We start from the raw sequence: 22,355 nt of genomic DNA on the forward strand, positions 1-22,355 counted from the left end.
AAAGTGTCGATGTTAATATGTATAACCAATTACCGGTAAAAGTTAGGCAAACCAGACTTATTTCAATTATTATCTGTTTATTAATAATAATATAAGGGTTAAAATTGTGAAATAAATAAATAATATATATAAATAAAAATATAGTTACATTTTACAGTAAACCGAAAATTTTCGTTGATTTTCGCCTCTTGACTTTTTAACCCTTGTATGAACTTTGGCGCCTGATTATTAGAGAACAGCTGCATTCTTTCTTCGTCGTTTAATTGATTCTGAATGTCTTCAACGGTCAGCTCTGCAGAACTGGTAGCTTTCCCCATGCAGTTTTTGGCTATGCAACAATAAGAACCCAGGGAGTTTGTTCCAGTCAATTGGTACACATCTCCCGGCTTCAATTCCTGTCCATCTTTGAACCAACTCAATAAAGGAGTTGGAAAACCAACAACTTTACATTCGAATGATACTAAACCTTCTTCTGTGAGTACAGCTCTCAGATTTTCCATGAATCGTGGTTTTCTGTAGTTCTTAGGAACTGAAAAAATTTAAATAAAGCATAATTATGATAAAATTAATTCAGCGTCGATGTAAAACCATATTTACCTGTCATGGCTACAGAACATGTGGATATCCCAACGCGCCCTTCATTACTGGTTGCCACACATTTCCATTCGCCTTCATCGCTCCACTCGGATGATGGAACTTCGACCATGTATCCACCAAGACCGTCCTCTAAAACTCTATACTTATCGCTAGGTTCAATTCTTCCTTCTTTGTTATACCACACGACTGTTTTAGGCCAAGATGGCACAACAACTTGGCAACTAAGGGCCAGTTTCTCTCCTACTTTCAAGCTTTGATTTTCTAATTCTTTAGTGAATATGGGTGGAGGTTCCGATGAATTAAAACTACAAATATATATGTTTTTAAATAACAGTCATAGCTTCAAAGACATTCATTAAAATTGTACCTATCAGCCGGTTTGAAAGAACCCTCCCGACTTCCTCTTCCAACGACATGAACTTCCGAAGAAGAATAAGTTTTTCCCATGCAATTCACTGCTTCGCATGTATATGTTCCTAGCGATGTAGGATCTTCTGGATTTGCCGTTAAAGCGAATACGTCTCCTGCCTTTATCTCCTTGCTGTCTTTGAACCATCTTAAAACTGGAGTCGGTACTCCGATGACTTTGCATTCCAATGATACAGTTCCTTGCTCGGTAAGAAGAGCTCTGAGTTCTTCGAGGAACTCTGGTCTCTTATAAGCCTTAGGAACTGAAAATATAAAATAATAGTTATTAAATAATCCAGACAATATTTTTTACTTAAAAATAATAAATCGGTGCGTATTTTTATGAAATTAACGTGAAAGAGTTATGTTTATTTTATAGATTTCTTAGAAGCATATTATGTGCAATGTGTACAGTAGCGATAGAACCACTAAGTTCGATAAACTTAATGATAATTTATAGAGTCGTATCTAGGGATTTATTTGAAGTTATCAATCCAAAGAAGGTTTTTTAAGGTTAATGACAATTTCAATGTTATCATTACTGGTGAATTAAATTCATCTGCATCACTAAGGATCTTATTTTTAATGTGTTGTACTTTAAAAATAATATTACCAGACTTCCTAGGTATATAAAAAAGACTAATTTATTTGGATATTTGCAAGATGCTCTCCCCGACATGTATTTTATTTTTTGCTCGTTACCTCTTATGCTTATTTTCTCTGTTGATGAATCAAGAGCTTCGAATGCTTTTATTAGTACTTCTTTTTAACTTGCTACAATATCTATAGCATCTACATAGGCAAAGATTTGTATCCATTAAATATATATACTGCTTGTTATGTTGAATACCTTTTTCAATGCAATGTTAAACAGGGTTATGCCTGAATATAATCTACCTCTATGTATTGATTCATATGAAGCTTTGAAATCAATAAATGTGATTATTTGTTGGCTAATAGATCGTATTACTGCGTGTTTCGTATCAACGAAAAATTGTTTATTTTAATTTTGAATATTAAAGCTTATGTTGTGAATATGTAGAGATAAAGTAAAAAAGCGATACTCTCCTTAGCAAATATTTTTTAAATTTTATTTAATAAAAATTAGTATTATCTATAATTTGGTTGCTTATAATAAAATAATAATAAATAGTGTCGATCGCTATGCAAATTAAAATAAAATTTAGCACATAAAGATAAGGTCACCTTAAATATTTAATTCGAATTTATTAAAAAGAAAGGTAGATGTTTCCAAAAAAAATATTATTTTTATCAAACCCAGTCCCTTTTCATTTTTTTTAATTTAATACTTAATCCAAAAGTATTACTAATTGCTATTCATGATCAGATTACAAATTTTTAACAATTCGTCCTTAATGCCGGTCGCACATGCAATATAATTCAGATTCGGAAACCTAACAAAATGTTATACATGACGCACACGTTCGTATATTTTCCGAACGCCATTTTGTATGGAATGCGTGTATTCGAATCTGAATTCCTGATGCGTAAACCTAACTGTGCTGCCGGCCTAAAAGTTTGTAAATGATCAAGTTACAATTTCAGCTTCCGACCTTTTTAAAAAAAAAACTTAAGGATAAATTCGGATTTTTTTAATAACCGAACATTTGATGTATTTTATTAATTATGAAAAATAATATTAAGTAAATGGCCACCTCTGGATCTTTTGCATCAGCCGATCCTTTCGATAAATTTTTCGTACATTGCGAGATATTTCGTACATCACTTGCGTATCTTGGTTTTTAGGTGCTCCAACGTTTCAGGTTTGCAGGGGTATGTGTTGTTGCAAATTAACATTTGGCTCTTTGAACATGCGTGATTATTGACAACTGTCGGGTTTACAGTGCTGCCAACATAGGAAACTCGAATTGGGTCTTTGTATTATATATTCCTAATATAAATATAATTTATTTAATTAAAATCAAAGTTCAATAAAACAAGTTTTTGTTAGTGCCAACTAAATAGTAAGTAACGAACATACAACTCACTCTATTTTTTATATCTCGGATATTGTGTTTCATACATTTTATTCTAAGTAGCTTACCGAGCACGTTGAGATGAGCAGAGCATGACGAACGTCCTCCGCAATTCTCAGCAGTGCAAGTCCACCTTCCACCATCTTCTACACTCACAGGACTAACTTCTACGCAAAAGAAGCGTCCTTCGCGAAATATCCGGAATCGCTCGGCTTCCATGAGCCTCCGGTCGTTCCTGAACCACACGACCTGAAAACATAAATTTATCTATTATTATAAAAAAAAAAAAAAAACAATTGTTTTTTTTTTAAACGAGAATATAATAATTTATGTTTGCGGCATAAACTTTCTGTACGATAGTATTATGTATTTATATATACGGATTATCTTTCCTAAATAATATATTGCAATTATAAAATCACAATGAGTTATATTGAATTTATATTTCTTAGTGAATTCCATTATAACTCAACATAAAAAAAAACTATAATGCAACATTTTTTTAAATGTCAGCTTACCTCACCTCTAAAATCTGTGCCAAATTATTCTAGTCGCTTTATACCACAACACACAAACTGTATAGTGTTTATTTAATAGTTTTAAATATCCATTCAGCTTAAACAACTTTGGGCAAAAAAATATAGACTCATATGTATATTGTTGTGCATTTTTATTTTTATTATTTTATTATTTTATATAGTATCTTAATGATGATTTAATGCATTACCGTATTTTAAATAGCATAAAAACATCTCAAATAAACCCAAGCGTTTAATTATGATACATAGCAACGAGAACGAGAAAATTCGATCTAAAAAATAGAAACATTGTCATGGAACTCACGATCTAACTCGCAAATACATAAATATACACACAGACATGTGACGTGCAGAATTCTGTCTTTAAAAATAACCGACAGCATTTAAAAATAAACTGTTAGTGATCAATTTAGAAGAGATCAATTACCAAAATGGTTAACGCGAATGTTTTATAGATTTTCTGTGAATCGATATAGTTAGACTCTTGTGTTTTTGCTACAACGTCACATCAACATTATTGATTTTTACGATAATTAATTGGCAGCTATGTAGTAGAAGATGGATCAAAAATAATATACGTTTATATATATAATGAAAAATATTATGAATATATTACTTTTGATCTAGTAGTAGCTTAAATTGCTATATCATATTTAATCTATATTTTTATATAGTCAAGAATATTTTTTTCTACCTTTCATAAGCAGTATTGAGTTATTAAAAAATCAATAAAATAATAAATATTAATTACGCCATGTTTTAAATTAACACGAATAGTTGACATCAGATAAGAATCGTTTATTCCTTTGGCAACAACCGTTGATAACCTTCGCTTATTATAATACTCCACACATTGTTCCATTGTGCGTGTTGTATCTAAAATAATATTGTTTCACATTTTTTTATTGTGACTTTTAATCTAAATATATAATTGTAATTAAAAGAATTAAGTTATCAGCCAATCTTTAAACGCCATTGATGACTTACAGATTGATTTATTATTTCGCTTAAAATATATTTCTGCATTATTTAAATGTGTCACTTAATTAATTTTATTTTTTTTAAATAAAAACTATCTTGATCTTATTATTTTTTTAAAATAATGTTTCAATTTATTTTTCAAGTCGTGCTTCCAACATTAAGTACTTCAAAGTGATATCAATGCGCGGTCAAACACAATTTTTAATATATTATGCAAAAATCATTGGTTTCTATATAAAAAATTAGAGTTGCATTTACTTTTTTATAGTGTATTTAATTATAAAATCATTAAATAAACGTTTAAAAAATAAATACTATTTTATTAATATTTTTTAAATTTTAATCTTTTATTGTAACCTAACAGGCGTAGGCCCAATGCGTAACAACTGATTAAACTGTACCAACTGGGTAAGTGAATCATATATAATGAATACCCACAAGTAAGTATTAACTACGAAATCGGTGACAGCTACATAGTTAATTACATTATATTATATGCATTATAATTTATAATCAATATATGTATGCTACTTTACAGCAGTATTTTTATAAATAAAAATCCGCTGCCATGGTTCAAACCCATAGCCTCTAAATTAACAGTCAAGACCTTACAGACTCTACTATATAGACCTAAACCTATATTTTAATAATAGGCGATTAATATTTCTAATAAATTCCAGATTTTACAACAAATTTTTCCCCAATCTAAACCTATTCCAGACTAGTACAAATATTTATGCCAGCTTGGCAACAAACAATATTTAAAATAGGATCTTTGACAATATCATCATATAATTTATTCATTTTACCAACAAAAAATACATTAAAAAAATTTTCATAAAATAAATAATAAAAATAGTATATTAGGTATTGTATAAAAATACCTCTCTTTTCATTAAATCTATGATTTTTGATTGAGAATTTATTAAAAATGTATGATTTCTTTAAGGTATGTTATTTACTAGCATACTATTATATTTACCACAAGAGTGCCCACTCCTACAATGGGAGTTTTTGAGAGGCTTTGCAAGGTTCTCTTCAAAAACTCGCACAAGTGCATTTATTTTCTGGTTTGCCTTGTAAAAGTTCATGTCATATTCTAACAGGTCCAAACTGAATTCAGAAAATTTTTGGAGGTTCAATAAAATGTATGTAAATGATATTTTTATTTTTAAGCCATCGTCAGTACATTCATAATTGTATCTCGCATCTTCGAAATGATCAAAAGCATATCACACGGTCAAAACTGAATGAAAACCAGCTACCTTAACCTTTAATAATTCATCACATAACTGCCACTCTTTATTACTTTTTGGCGAAGCATGTTATAGCACAGTGATGAGAAACATATGACACCCGTGTCAAAGGTGGCACACCAAGACATTCTGATCTCTTACAACTTAGCAATCAATGTCATCAAAGACATAATAATGAAACTGAACATAGACATCAGTAAAATAAATTAAAAAGAGACTTTCGATATCTCTTAATGCAATATAAATAATAATTTATTTTTGCTCTTTTAGTAAATAAATATATTAAAAATATAACTCTTTTTTTACTAGGGCTGCAAGTACCACAATATTAATTATTGAGCTCAAAGAGTTAAGAGCTTAAGCTTAGATGTAACACTGAGCTCAAAAAGTTCGCCCATCATCACTGGTATAGAACTAGAAGCTTATTAAAAAAATATTTTAATATACCGTTTCTTAAGATACAATTAACAGCTTCAACTCCAAATAAATTTAGTTCGTAATTAGCACAATGCCAAACATAAATAGAAGGAATTTTGACAAAATTATTTTCAATCCACTATTGAGTTAAAGCTACAAAAATATGTCTGAAACCTTTATTCAAACTCTAAAACTGGTATAAAAAAAAATATCTTGGAAACATTGCAATTTTTTATATATAATATAAATATTTATTACAAAATTAAAAATCCAGGAAGATATATACATTACAATTTAAGTACAAGTCGCGGTTTTATACATATACAATACATACAATTAAACATAGGCTCTAATACATACTCATCAACATTAATATTATTAAAGATTCGCGCAAAATGTTATATACTAGCAAAAATTATTAAAATAATCATGTTGCACACTTTAAATAAATGAGCACCAATATACACCAATTGTTCTAGCTTCTCATAGCAATACCGAAAACACCCTTGTGCTTGGCAAGCTAGTTGAGTAGCTAAATGGCTCGTGTAATATGAGCGTTCTGTAGCGCTGACGTCCTGGCCGCAGCGGTTAAGAATAAGGGACGCGATCGCCACTCTCTCTTAGCAAAAATGTACTAGAATACAAATGTGAATATGACCCGTACTCCCTCTTGTAGAGATCTCTGAGAAATTTTATTTGAATCCTCTCCAACGAATAGTACTTCGCTTCAAAGACAATGGTACCATATTCAAGGACACTACAAACTAGCGTATCGTACAGAACGCGATCGCTAATAAATTGTTAGAGTGGCACGCGCTCCTCATAACGAAGTCGCGCATCCTCGACGCCATATTGCAAGCTTGTGCGATGTGCATAAAAAATCTCCATATCTGCTTGAATGTCATTTCAGTCACCGAACATTTTTTTTGCCTTAGAAAAAAGAATCGCCACTTGGAGAATCTACTTTAATCTAAACTGGTGCCTAAAAATTAATAACTACCAACCTCGACATCAGAAGTGCTGGCTATCTCCACCAGTAGCCTGGTGCGAGATCCAACTTTGACCGCGAGGTCGGTGAGCCGTCGCACGAACGTCGGCGGGTGGTCGATCGGCGTGCCGGCCGGCTGCACGGCCAGCAGCACGCGCCTGCGAACAGCGCCAGCTGCGTTGGTTGCGCGCAGCGTGTACGTGCCCGCATCGCCACTCTCGGCGTGCTCGGCGCACAGCCACGCGCGTCCTTCACCCGCATGCGTGCGGAATCGCCCGTTCGCCACGATCTCCTCCTCGCCACCATCGCCGTCGACCGTCGATGACCATCGGCTCCTGAAAACCGAAAAGAACGTTAGCATAATCACAGCAAATTAATGCAAAACAGGGACAACCTCGAAAACACGGGTGTAACGAAAATATGTGCCACTTAAAACATTTATACCTTAAAAAATAATATTAATTAGTAAATTATATATAATTCATAATTTTTATTTATTAAAATTAAGACTATTATATCTTGATTGGTTAATCTAATGCATTACGATGGTCAAAAGCATAAAACATATTATATAACAATTATACACACATTTCAATTATCGTGTTTTTGAAGCAATTATGAACATATTAAAACAGCGTGTGCCTTATCGTAAACAAATTATTGTTTATTATAAATATTATTTATTATCTGAAACCTATTACTGTGATATCTACTTCATAAATATAATTTTATATATAATAATAATTTTATTGCTTATAACATCTTTTTTGTATTATGCGCTCCCAATCCAATGGACTTCACATAAAAATAATATTATACATTTTTAATAAATATTGTATTATAAATTCATTTTAATTATCGGAACGATATTCTAGCATATTATGTTCTCTTGATAATGTTATATCTCAACAAAAAATTGTCTTTGATCGACCGCTTTTGGGTGCCACCTCTCCAATTCGAGTAATCGAGTACTCGATACTCGAGTATACTTGTCTATTTTTCAAGTACTTGATAATCAAGTATTTTGAAAATTACTCGATTAATACTCGAAATTAAAAATTTTTGAAATATTTCAGAAACAAAAATAACTTTAACTCGGTCCGGTAAAGGTTAACGTCTTGCTTTTATTTGGCGTTTATGTCCGAAGTCCCGAGTTAGAGCGGTTACTATCAGGTATAATTTTTTCATAGTTCCATAGTTGCATAGTTCCGGTCGTCGGCTATGTTAGTGGGTACGACGGAGAAATTTCTTTTGTGTTTTCTGTTCGACAGTCCCGACTTATCTAATTTATGGCAATGAACAATATGAAATATCTAAAAAAAATTTAGGTTTTATGACTATGCAGTTGTAGCGTAAAGTGTTGTAAATTGTTTATACTGATCCCTCAGCTTAAAATATAAATCAAAACAATTGTGTGTTTTAAAGGCATTTAAAGTAAAGTCAGTTCTTTGCGAACCGTTTAGCTCTAGAGTGAAAGGGATTCACCCAAATACATCTTCGAAGGATATAGATTTAAATTCTTCGCATTAATCAGAAGGAGTAGAATATTGTATATTGTTAAGAAAAAAAATCTATTCAAGAAGAATTACAAAATGCTATTTTGTCAATAGTCGAAGGTAATAAGAGAAAAGCAGAGAAGGGAATGAAAGAAGAGAACATAAAAAGAGAGTTTAAAAAATTTTATATCTATAAAAAGCGAACAGATATAAATTAGAAGCCTTATCCAACGCGTTAATGACAATAAGACCAACATCAACAGCAACGGAAAGGGTTTTTTCCATAACGGGAATAATAAAACCAAAGGTTAGCAGTAATATTAAATTCGAAACACTTTTTGCATTATTGTTTTTAAAAAGTATGTTCGTGAAGTTAAAATAATTGTAAAAATTAACATACTAAGTATTTTATTTATTTATTTATATGTGCACGAATTTGAATAATAGCTATTTTGGTACATTTGGTAAATACTCGAAAGTACTCGAGTACTCGAGTATTTTAAAATTTTAATATTCGATACACGAGTAGTTGATGGTTCGAGTAATTGGAGTCTCTAGTGCCACATAAGTATTTATACCAGCCAATTTACTTCAATAAAATATATTACCCATTATTTTTTGCCAGTTACGATTATCCGAAATAAGAGTGTACAAATTTATTAATCCGTTGGTTAAAAATGCTACATATTTAAAAAAAAAACAGATGAATATATTGTGATATATATATGTATGTTATTTATTTTAATTACTGAACTTTTAATATATATTATTTATATTATTTTATTTTAATCGTTGCACTTTTAATTACACCCGGTCTTTGCTTTATCAATCAATGAAAAATTCACAGATCGGAATTTTGTAAATACCTTTGTCAGTAGAACTTTGAGGGGCACCTTCCCCATACACATCGCAAATGTTTTTGGTTGGCACAGTCGCAGTATTGCCTTTACGTTATCCATACAGTACACAGCGACGTAATACACTTAATAAACCGACATTTTGAAAAAATATAAGGGTACTTCACTATATAAAAAAGAACACTTTATGACACTTTCTCACAATAAAGGGCATAGGATTGACGAAGGCCCACCTAAATCACTTTATAGATAAAAATAAAAACAATTGAATGTTTTTAAACAATTTTAAATCATCGGCATACAAAAGAAAACCAGAGCAAAAATACGCTTCATAAAATCACTTTTTATTGATGTGAATGCTTACTAATAAGTTAAATATTTCACGCAGATATTTTCAGATTAAGATGTTAGGTAAATAAAATAGCAATTTGTTTGTATTTAAATTACTAAAATGAATGAGTACTGCACTGCTACATATATATTGTATTTTTGCTTCAAGGATACGGATCACAGTAAATATTGACAGTAAAATTGAAATCTTATAAATATGAATTGTCTGACGTCAATTTTAATTTTGAATGTTTTGGATTGCTTACCGTTTATAGTAGCTGTGTTTTAAATTATTTGAAAGTATTGTTTACTTATACCAGTACTAATGTGATAATAATATATTAATTATCACAATAATTATATGATACAAAATATAATAAAACATATTTATTTTAAGTATTTTTAGAACAACCAAGCTTTAATTTCTTTTTAAATAAAAATACTTGAATGTGAACATATTTATTTACATATATAAACAATCCAAATTTAGTAGAGATGAACGCATGTGCTAACCTAATTCTCAGATGTTTATAGTTCCCATTCCAAGTGATCGCTCAATCGAGTTTATGTAGATAAACTCGGAGATTTTCATCAATATTCTCTTCATTTTCCTATTTATAACATATATAAACATACATTGGTTTTGTCAATATTTAAATTTATTTTTAAACCGAAGATTAAATAGCTGCGCTATATAATAATTAAAAAATCCAACAACAAAAAATTCACTGTATATATGTATGTATCATATATAAAAACATAAAATTACTTTCTGTAAATTATCTTGATAATAATCTTGTCAGATAAAAGCATATACTCCTTTCTTGATGTACTGTTGTCTCAAATATTTATGCAATTTAGATTTTTAATGAAACAAATTATATGTTTTATTAATCATATATACAATACTTAAAAATATAGTGAAATAGGTACTTTATTAAATATAAATTAAGACAGAAAATAAAGTAAATGCGCAAGCGATATGAGCTGAACCTTTTAACTATTTTTTTATATAATTATGAAATTTAAATTTAAATGATGCTATTATAACTTTGCTACAGATTTGTGATGATTACCAAAATATTAAAAATAATATCGTGTCATAATACTTCAACTATTTATTGCGAATGTGCAGATTTAAAATATTCTGATAAACATCCTTTTACATCGTCTGCTTTTTGTATGATTTTCCATCTAGGAAGTGTTGCACCGATCAAAATAAATGGTTGTCGGAAGGAGCAAGGTCTGAAGAATATGCTGGATGAGGTAAATTTTCCAGCCTGATTTCTTGATTTTATCTAGTCAATTTTGCTACATAAGGACGCGCATTGTAGTGTTGTAAAATTCGACTTCTAATCATTAGTATGTGCCTTTTTTTACTTCCCGATAGATGCTTTCTGTTATTGTTAGGCCAGATTTAAGAGTTTAATAATGTCAATCTCTTTGAAATCTCACAATAAACAACAAAATAACTTTGTTTACAATGATCCCAGACTTCAAGGTAGGTTTAGCTATTTGACCTTTGGATAATCACTGTCTTCTACGATGATTGTTGTCGTAAAATACCCATTTCTTATCTCTGCTTATCAAATGATCGAGAAAAGGCGACTCATCTACAAGATCCAAAAGCTCTTGGAATATGGAACACATACATCTTGTCTACAAGTCTTCTCAATCTTCTTAAAGTGTTCATGCACTGTTGAATCGGACAGGTTTAGTGTCTCGGCCAGCTGATGTAAAGTTTGAGTAAGATTTGCTTCCATTTTCGCAGCCAGGACATATCGTCTCTTTGCTGGACTCTCACATCCAGAGCTATTCTTGATATTGTAATTTCCCAACCATCCGTAACATTTACGGATAATTAATGAATCATCTACCATTTCACAAATGTTTTTAGTTGGCAATTGATTTTCTAAAAAATTATATAACATTAATTTCGTATAATTGTTCACTTGGTAAAAATTCAGCCGTTGTAAATTTTGCGAATCATTTTTTTTAATATTGGAATGTAGAGTCCAGACAAAATACGTACTCAAGAATCAACGGCCAAAGCATGGCTAATTGTTAAATATAAATTTAAAATAAACGACATTTACATAAATTACATAAATATTACTTATTTACGACATTTACATAAATATTAATTCCGATCTTCCAGACACAATAGAAATTTAAAAACGCTAGGGTTTATATGAGATTCGAAGCCAGGTTTTTTAAATGTTAGTAATCGACTTAAAACAATGTTCTGTTGTGCTAGTACACATATGTATATATTATTGGTGCTTCCAGTTTTACAAAAAATATATTTTGAATTGCCTAATTATTTTTTAATTATATTACAAATAAATAATATTTTAGTTACGATACGAATACAAATCTTTCGTACAATTATGTAACCAAAAAACAGTATAGTAATAGTCATTGTTCAACTATGGCACATATCGGATGCATCACAAAACTTTTTGGCACACTTTTCCGGTCTGTTCGGCATTCGGCTGCGACACAGATCTTAGCTACTTATTTACGGTTCGATCGTCTATATAAAAAAACAACAGATTGAATTTATGAAAAAAAATTAGTATTATAGTTTTACGAGCAAATAAAAGTCGTGAAAGCGAGCCAACGTGTAAACATTACAAAAATATCTATAAAACATAATAAAAAATAAACACTGATAACGAAGCTTGATACAAATGTATCTTAGAACGTATACATGATTTTAATTACACACACTGCAATAATTGCGTAACAGATGTATCATTGACTATTTGAGCTTTTCTCAGAATTAAACGCCTATAAATACATTGTAATTGTTCCTAGACTTTTCCTTTGAACTATCTTTAGATTTGGCTTTTACTCTGTATGTATAATAATTTATCTTTAGATTAGCATTCGTTTATAGATATTTATATTTGTATATTTATTTTTATTTAATTGTTATTTAGTTTTGTATAAAGATTTAATTTATACTATTACTAAAAAAATTATAATTAATAAATATTTTTTTAATATTTAAAATATACTACTTAAAAACATCTCATGCTGAATATAGTATAAAACCTAAACACAAAAATCTATAGTTAACTCTTAACCAGAGTTTCTGCTATTTAACCCTCAACACATCGTAAAAAATTAAATCTTTATGACGTCCGGCAATTTTGGTTCAAATCAATTTTAGATTGATTCAGGTGGGTGTATAAGCAAATATTTTCATTATCACACATCATCTTATATTGAAAATATATAATACATATGTAAAAAAGACTTTTAAATCATGCAAGTACATTCATTTTGAATAGCTTAATGTGGTTTTATCATTCTGAGATCCTATCTATAAATTCAAAATAAGACATTACTTAGCAAGCATTTAAGACAAGTCCAGCAGTCCAGTAAAATTAATATCATTCGCAGACATAAACTAAAAATCAAATAAAATAAATTTTAAAATACTTTTTAGTATTTTTTTATTTAATTTAAATAAATATGGCGTACATATATATTTTTGTAAGAAATAAATATATTTTAACAAAGATTAAGCATTAGATATTATTAACTATCATATTTTAGATTAAAAAAATAATTACATCAATATATAATACTAGCTGTCGGTACCTCTCTGTCGTGAGGTACCGAAGCTAGCGAGTGTGCATATACCGGACCCTCAACTTATCTTTAATTTGATAAGTATTTTTTTGTTAAAATATTTAAGTATATAAAACTAATGATACATAGCTCAATTAGGTAATTTTGAATAAAAATTAGGTAATTTTAATTTTATAGCAAAATAAATATAAAATTGTTGTGGAATAATTATATTTAAATCTATTTTTCACATTATTTATTGAGCTTTATAATTAAAAGTGTTATTTATTGTTTCATATGATTCTTATATTAAAATCTATCAAGGAAATTAATTATTAAAACTCTAAATGAGTATACAATATATTGTTTCTTTATCTCCCACGTCAGCGTATTGTTGTTGTTTTTGATTAAGCTGTGACAGTAGGTGTTTGTTCAGAGACTTTAATCGTTGCCTCTTTACTTATGCTTTACTTATACGCCTAAATATGTAAACATATTTTGATTAAATCAATACTTCAATAATTCTAATATCTAGCTTACTGCGGAATACTTTGCTACTCTGCGTTATAATAGCGTATTTCCCGAAAGTGTGAATTGTACCAGCGCGGCACGTTGGATCTCCAAAAATAAATGCCGCGAAGATGATCCGAAACGTCATCGCCGAAATTTCATAATTTAATCGGTGGCGCGTGAATGAAACGACGTACACGACACTACGAAAATAAAACGAGAGAACATGACCCGCGAAGCAGTCACCGAAACGCATCTATTGTGTTGAGACATTTTTTGTCACCGTACTACGAACGCTATACGTTACGTTCTGTGTCTTTTATTAATAGCATACATATTTCATATCACATAATTGTTTCTTTATTATATTTAACAATATAATTTCATTCATTAGGATAAAAATACACTACACATCATATTTTTATAGTGCTCTACTGGCAGGAAGCTCGCGTCAAAAATATCAAGGAAATGGTTTTACAGCATTTATTATTTTATTTTAAAATACAACGTAAGAATACCGATACGTAGATAAATAAGCTGAGCAAATGCTTATTAAATGCGTTCTCTTTGAAGTATATTATTCTGCAAAATCAGACAGTGCTCAGAATTTGACGTCGTTAATAAAGAGGTGTATAGAAATAATATAAATACACAAATATTACCTTACTACATTTCAGAGCAGCGAGAACAAAAATTAATGCTAAGCAATATTTTATGTTTAACTTTATATGTAAGTAGTTCAAGGAAGCATATACGTGAGGAGTAGCTCGTTATTAGAGGACTCACTTACCAAAAGAAATCAAATTTAATGTTTTTGTATGTATTTGCTTATTTTTAAGCAATAGAATTTTTTGTGGCGATTTGTTTTGGTTTGGCGAGCGTTTTTATACATACAAAGATTCAGCGTTGGTGGGCCAACGTTGACTTTTTGTAGGTATAATATTATATTTAACTTTGAATTCTATAATTTTTAATTACATAACATATTGTTCTTTTTTTTTAATTATTTGATTTTTATATTTTATAGGTTTGATACCCACGTATTTTTAAATTGCATAGATGTAAGCAAAGTGTATTTTTCAAATTGGCAACACTTTTTCCAACGACAGTCAATTTTACATCTAACATCTTATTTGTGCTTAATTTGGTTTGAAATTTCACTATTCGCCAGTGCAAATTTATTTCGAAAATTGTAGTTCAGATCACGAAAATTATTGTGCGCTACGTTCATTTTACGGTCGACATAAACATCCATCCGAGCAAGTAGTTCGAATAACCATAGAACGTTTTCGTAACACGCATATTTTAATTGATAATACGCATCCGCAGAGACGTCGTACAGTGCGCACCGAAGTTGTTTCTGCTGTGGAGCATAGTATTGAAGAGGACCTGAATGAGTCGATTCGCCACCATGCACAGCAATAGGATCTGTGTCCAACCACTATATGGAATATCTTGCTTTACGAGCTTACAAGATCATTTTTTGTTGAATGGATTCCATTTTAAAGTTTTATACCATCATGAAAAAACACTCTTTATATTTTTTAAATTCAATTAATAATTTTTATAATATAGTTAATATCAACATTAAGTTACATATAATAACCAAAAATTATATTCTATAAAAATACTGTTCACGTTCATTTACGCGATGTTAAAGTCAAACCTTGTCAATTATAACCATAGTTGTAGTCACTTTAACCTACATATACTACAAAATGTGCTTAGATGTGTAATATGTAAATGTTTAACAATTATTAAATGTAATTAACAAAGTCTATTAATATCCTAATCATTGTTCAGTTCAGATTAATGAGTAATAGCGATGCTATATATAGCATTATTTTCCTAGAAAGATAAATAATTTTCTTCATATATGAATTACACGCTAATTTCAGATGTACATATAACTTTTCATTATATGGTTTCATATTTTAGATTTCAACACTTTTTTACCAAAATATGTTACTAATTAAATTTTAAAAAAGGGGTTATGCATAATATGTTATCACTTAGCTTTAAATAAATTCAACATACAATATGTATCACTCCTATTTTTAAATTGAATTAATAACATATTTGGGTAAAAATGTGTAAGAAACCAAAAATTTAGATATAAAAATTAATATCTAATTTTTTTGTATAACAACATTTTTATTACAATTGCGTTTATAATCTATTTCTGTAGCTATTTTTTTGGAAATTGCAGATTGGCTATTTTAATCAACTTACCTAAAACTAAATTATTGAATTAATTACTACTTATTGACACTTGTATTATTAACTTTAAAACGTGTAATTTTGTTTCGTGATCAATAGTATCACATGAATCATATTCTTTTACATAAATTCACCATCCTTCCAAGAGAGTCAACAAACGACTCCAGCAAACCCCTAGATTGAACCCTCTTTGTCTTCCATAAGAAAACCAGAAGTCTATCGGTCTCGATTTGTTTTGGTATGAGGGTCGCGCTTGACAGTCGTCCAACGGGGTCGGCCCCCCATTGACGCGTTGCACAAAAGCTGGCGCACGTGGACCACGTCCAACAAAATCCCGGCGTGACATAAGAGATCCGGCCGACCTAGATAGTGTCGGGGTCACCTGTGTCGGTAAGAGGAGGCGCTGGAGGCGGCCGCGGCGCGCTTCTGGGCCGAGTCGCACTTGCAGCAGTTGCCCCCCATGCGGGCCTCGCAGCGGCGTCACGGCGCCGTGGGCGTCGGCGTCGGCGCCGGCATCCGCCAACTCGGTCGACGCCAGCGGACGTCCAGCCACCGACTAAGAGCGCCGGGCCGCGCCCAGCCGCTCTCACTCCCGCACTCCGGCTATTTTTACGAAATCGGCCGACCACGTCAAAGAGACAGCGAGGGTCAGCCGAGGCTCGGGGGCATATTCGTGGCGAGGGAAGCTCTCGCGAGGGAGCTTCCGCCCAGGGGAGCGAACGCGCCGAACCATCGCCAACACCGCGAAGACGTCAGATAGATTCTATCCTTCCTTGAGTTACCATATTATATCCAAAAGCAGGACAAGTCCTCATTTTTCAATTAGCTTATAATTCCTCCATCAACTTTAAAATGTCCTCTGTTTTCGAAAATGTTTGTACAGTAGCAAATTAACAAGACCTTCTTGTGATCCTTTGGATGCAGTTGGTTCATCCCAGGTATTCATATGAATTTCACCATCATGTAAACTGTGGAAACCTTGATTTAAAACATATATGTTTCGTTTATAATATGAAACCGAAACTGTCAGTTTATGGTATGGTAGCGCTTTTTGCAAATCAAATGTAAAAACAAAATAGTTTCCTCGGTTTTTTGAGGCTAGTGCTTTTCTTCTTATACGGCTTTTCTGACTAGTTCGGCATCTTCGTGTTCTTTCATCAGATTTGTTTTTTCTTCAATATTGCGTGACGTTTTAATTTTCATATTGAGCGAATCGTAATTTTGGCAAGTGTATTTACGTGGATGATGAAAATGAAAATTAAATTCTTTGTTAAAATTATTCCCATAAATTTTCTCATTAACATAGCTTGTGTTATTTTTTTACATTTATCAATGTATAAATTGTACATTTTCAATATATTCAATTCAAAGTTTAAATACTTTCTATTTGGATTGTGAGACCTTGTATAATGGCTTTCTGATTGAGGAAAACTCTAAATGTGTTTCTTCGCGCGTTTTACTTCTTCTTCATTGGTTTTCCTAGAGGAACCTTCCATTTTTCCACGAAAGTCTTCTCCAAAATGTTGTTGCATTGAGAGCACGGTCCACTCTTTCTTTAGATATATTAAATCTGTTGCATAAAAAAAAATTGGAGTTTTTGGTATCTAAAGTCCTTTGCGTTCCCTATAATTTTTCAGTCGCAGTTTTCTCTGTGTAAAACCAATAATCTGTAAGACTCATTTATTTCCTCGTAACTATGAAACCAACTAACATAGCATGCTTTTCAATTTATATTAAAATTATCTTATTTTTAGTGGACTTGCCTCACTTTTAAAATCAACAAACAATTAATATTATTGACCAAAATAAATAGCCAGTAAAAAATTTACAATGTTATTTATAGATATTTGTGAGTTCTCGAGCTTGAAGCTTAGCTTTCGCTATTGTTTCAGAGACGCTGTGCTTTTTTCCGGTGAAGGATAAAGGACGATTTGCTTTTTATGGTTGATACCATCCGACGACGTTTCAATCTACGCAATAGTGGTATGAATACCCTTATTAGGCCGGTCTTATGGTCACCAGCCGGACCATACCCAAATGGCTGCGGACCCCGCATTTGTAGATATTATTGTGAATTGATTAAAAACATAAATTTTAATATAATTTCTAATGAAAATTTGCTCTACGTTTTTTTTTACAAAATGGATTTGCCCCACTTTCAAAATCAACGGCCCATGTAACCCAGGTATTTAAAAAAATTTTATGTTGGACAAACTGAACTATGGATTACCTTGGTACGGTTGCGTGCGTGCATACAGACTGGTGAAAGAGACAAGTTATAGATCTTACATTTTAATGGTTAAAAAGTTACTCCAACTTAGAGATGGTTACCGTTACAAATCGGCAAACGTCATCTTTCCTGGAAGTGAGGTCTCAAGTCAGTTGAAGATACATAGTCTTACAGCAATCTTTTATTATTTGATCTCTGATTATTGAATCAGAGGTTAAATAAAATTTATCTGTTTATTTTACTACAAACCCGTTTTATTTTTAAAAAAATGTCTTAACTTGGATGAGGATGTCCTCTTTTTTCTTAATCAAAGGAATTAATTCAGTTGGTTATAAATTTGTGAAGAATAAAAGTGAAAACGATTTTTTAATTAATGCTATAGAGTACCACAAATACTTTGAACAAGTCTAATTTAAAGTTATTCAGTGTCTTCGAAATATGTTTATTATGAATTATATAACTCTAATTTTATAAGTTTAGTATAGTTTTAATTATATATCTTGAATTGAATATAATAAACACTATTTTTCCATAGATTTTATAAATTTAAGATAATTTTCAGATACATTCCTTAATAAGAATCGTATTATCCTATGTCTATTAATAATACTTCAATTTGTTTAAAAAAATACCACAATAAATCTGTTTGCATAAGCATAAAGTATTGCTGTGAGTAAATTTTATATATGACTTTTAAGTGCACCCCAATTGATGAAAACAACTTGTAATTATCAGAAATATTATTTAAGTGGCGGGGGATGCATTTGCTAGCCCTTGAATTTTGCCAGAAAAATACATGTCATTTTATGAATTATATTAAAATCGAAATAATAAAAAAACGACCACTGGCTGGCCTAATTTCCCCTCTCCTTGGAAAAAACTGAAAGGACGTCCCTGATTCTAAACCATAAATTCTCAAAAAAAACACAATACAATTTTAAGAGTATGGCATGCTGGGATTTTAGTTATTTATTAAAAAACGAACATTTTTTTTCAAAAATATGTAGCTTTTAGTGAGAAAATGCATTTAAAAACCCTCAAAATAATACGTAAAATCAATAAAATATTCAAGGGCAGCTCAAGACACTGCAAGACAGTGGTTGACAGTTTTTGTTAGATATGTAGAACATATAGTATATCTGCCAAGAAAAGTAATAATATAACTCTAAAGATTAAAACTGCATATTTTCACTACTTCAGGTGCCAAATTGGTGTTCAAGGGAAATCATGGGCTCCTCGTGTTTGCTGCACATCTTGAAAGATAAACTCAATGGTTAAATGGAAAAGGAAGAACGATGTCATTTTGTGTTCCAATGGTGTGAAGGGAACCAAAAAATCATGTAACAGATTGCTCCTTCTGCCTTACTGACGTCACATGATTCACAAGTAAAAATAATCATTGCATTTCGTATCTGAACTTTCCATCTGTCATAATACCAGTTTTACGTAGATCTGACATACCAGTGTCTATTGAATAGACTATTCCACTATTCAGTGTAGAAGATATTATTTTTATGAAGAGCCTCTTGCTTCTACGTTGAAAATCGAGCAATGAAAGTTTGACGACGAAAAGAAACCATATTTAATTCAACAAAGTGAGCTTAACGATCTGGTAAGAGACCTTAATCTATTAAAATAAAAAGCTGACTGGAATAATAAAATTTACTTTCAACAGTAACTTGGATTTATTGTTTTAGAAAAAGAAGTGAAAACATAACTGTTTATTTCGATGTGTTGTTGTAAGGATATATATGGATTATTCCAAGAAATGAACGACGATTATGATTCATGTGATTGATATCTGTTCATAGATTCATCTAAAAGCAGTTTTGTTTTACAATAAAACTTGACGTGATATATCATGGTCACCATAGAGAATTGTATACGTATGATAAACAGTCATCAAAATCTATGTTGACCAGTGTAATTATTTTAAAATGAGAAAGCAAAAGGTTAAAACAAATTGTTCTTATAATATCTCACGGTGTACCACAAGGGTCCAATTTGGGGCCATTATTTATTATAATATATATTAATGATATAATTAATAGTACAAAAAAATGTAAAATATAAATAATTTTATGGAACATTGTAATAACATATTAAAAACAATATGTATATTATCTCAGATGAGATATATGTATGTTAAGTATAAATACAAAAAAAACTACAATAATATTTTATTGCCCCAATTTAATTTTTGTGCGACAATGTTGTATATGCTTAATAAATTATATTTAACGATGTTGCAAAAATTACAAAATAGGGCAATGGGAGTAGTATAAATTAAAAATAAATTTACCAATTGTAGAAGTATGATTGATAGATTAAAATGGTTGGATATTCAAGAAATATTTAAGATAAATGTTTTAGTGTTTATGTATAAATTAAAAAATAATATGTTACCAGAGTATTTTAATAAGTATGTAATATTAAATAAAGATATACATTAATGTAATACTAGAAATATATATAATTTAAGGATATTTAGATATAAGAAAACGAATAAAGTAAGAATAGGAGAATACAAAAACAATACGACAATGTGGCGAAATTGACTCTCGATAAAATGAAGAATTTTGGCTGGAAGGTTTTATCTCATCCACCTTATTCTCTAGACCTTGCTCCTTCCTACTATCATTTATTTCGATTGCCGGAAAATAATTAAAAAATGCAGACGATGTAAAAAGGGGCATATCGGAATATTTTAAAATAAAGCCTCCAATATTTTATGTTAACAGAATTAAAATATTGACTGTGAGGTGGGGGTATGTTATAGCTAAAATTAAGTATATTTCTAATTAATAAAATATATGTAAACATTTAAAAGTGGTTTTTTGATTCATTAAAATAACGACATTCTGGCGAAAATTGAAATAAAAAATATGCAATAAAAGAAATATATTATATATTATATTATTTCATATATACTTTCACAAAACCGATTATATGTTTTACATATAACAGATATACATACATAGATAAAAACATATATAAATTAACTAGTATTGTTAGTTTTATCTCAGGGTATAATATTTGTAAAAATAAATTTAATGTGAATCGAAATACACATTTTAAATAAAATATACTTTTGTTTCACTGAAACGTAAGCTCGCATATTTTCATGCTACTCGCAAAATATTCATAAATTAAAAACGCTCTTAAATCAATAAGTGACACATTGAATTTATTTTAAATTATTTATATAGCTTAGCGTAAATGCGAATTTTTTTAATTATGTCATATAGTGATTATAATCGAAGAATCATACAATCGATGGAAAAGCTAGTATATAAAAGTTATACAATGTTTATTGTATATATAAAGAGATATCATATCTTATACTGAAATTCTTGCTATGGAATAGTTTTAAGTCTGACATAATTATTTCGAGATATTTTAGTCTGCGATGTTTCGGGATTTCCTTAATGTATACTTATATATCATTTTTAGATTCCAGAGATTGCTTCACGTGTAAAAAAAAATTAGAAAATGAACATTCATTTTATATTTATGTATTTAAATTGTATTACAGTAATACAATTTAAATAAGTATTATTTTATAATATAATAAAATAGTAAGTACAATACCGTGTGATAGTAAAAATAAACAGTAGATTTTCAGCCAGTTTAGACACTAGCCAAGTTTCAAACCTATATTTAATTTGTATGAAGCTCCAATCGTTCTATTATTAAACTGCCTGTATTTATTGGGTCGGTATTTTCAATATATTATAAATATTCAAACAGGCCGTTTTTTAAACTACCCAAACTACCCAAACTTAAAAAACGCTAACGTTCTATAATATATTAATACTGTTCTATGTTATCCCTTATTGAGGAGGATCGAGATTTTTTGCTGATTTTTCTTTCTTGTGGAACTTTATTTTATGCATCTATTTTAGTTAAAGACTTCGTATTGAACTTATTTTTTAAACTTTTCCAAT

General features: G+C 30.3%; 1 protein-coding gene across 3 annotated transcripts in view; it reads right to left on the reverse strand.

The window, feature by feature from the left end:
• LOC148234149 (uncharacterized) overlaps nt 1-22,355 on the reverse strand; it is a 76,617-nt gene that overhangs the window by 45,317 nt on the left and 8,945 nt on the right. For 2 of the 3 annotated variants that reach the window (XM_088188281.1, XM_088188280.1), the window contains exons 2-6: nt 7,200-7,518; nt 3,071-3,251; nt 965-1,268; nt 598-902; nt 149-529 (exon numbers count right to left, since the gene is read on the reverse strand). In XM_088188281.1, coding sequence (XP_088044407.1) covers nt 149-529; nt 598-902; nt 965-1,268; nt 3,071-3,251; nt 7,200-7,518 — 1,490 coding nt within the window. Of the gene's footprint in view, nt 1-148; nt 530-597; nt 903-964; nt 1,269-3,070; nt 3,252-7,199; nt 7,519-16,560; nt 16,736-22,355 lie in introns of those variants that run through there. The other variant, XM_088188282.1, reaches the window with a different exon arrangement.

The sequence above is a fragment of the Plectrocnemia conspersa genome, unplaced genomic scaffold (assembly GCF_051122295.1).
Source record: "Plectrocnemia conspersa isolate PC_06_02 unplaced genomic scaffold, ASM5112229v1 ptg000006l, whole genome shotgun sequence".
In the NCBI taxonomy this organism is placed as follows: domain Eukaryota; kingdom Metazoa; phylum Arthropoda; class Insecta; order Trichoptera; family Polycentropodidae; genus Plectrocnemia; species Plectrocnemia conspersa.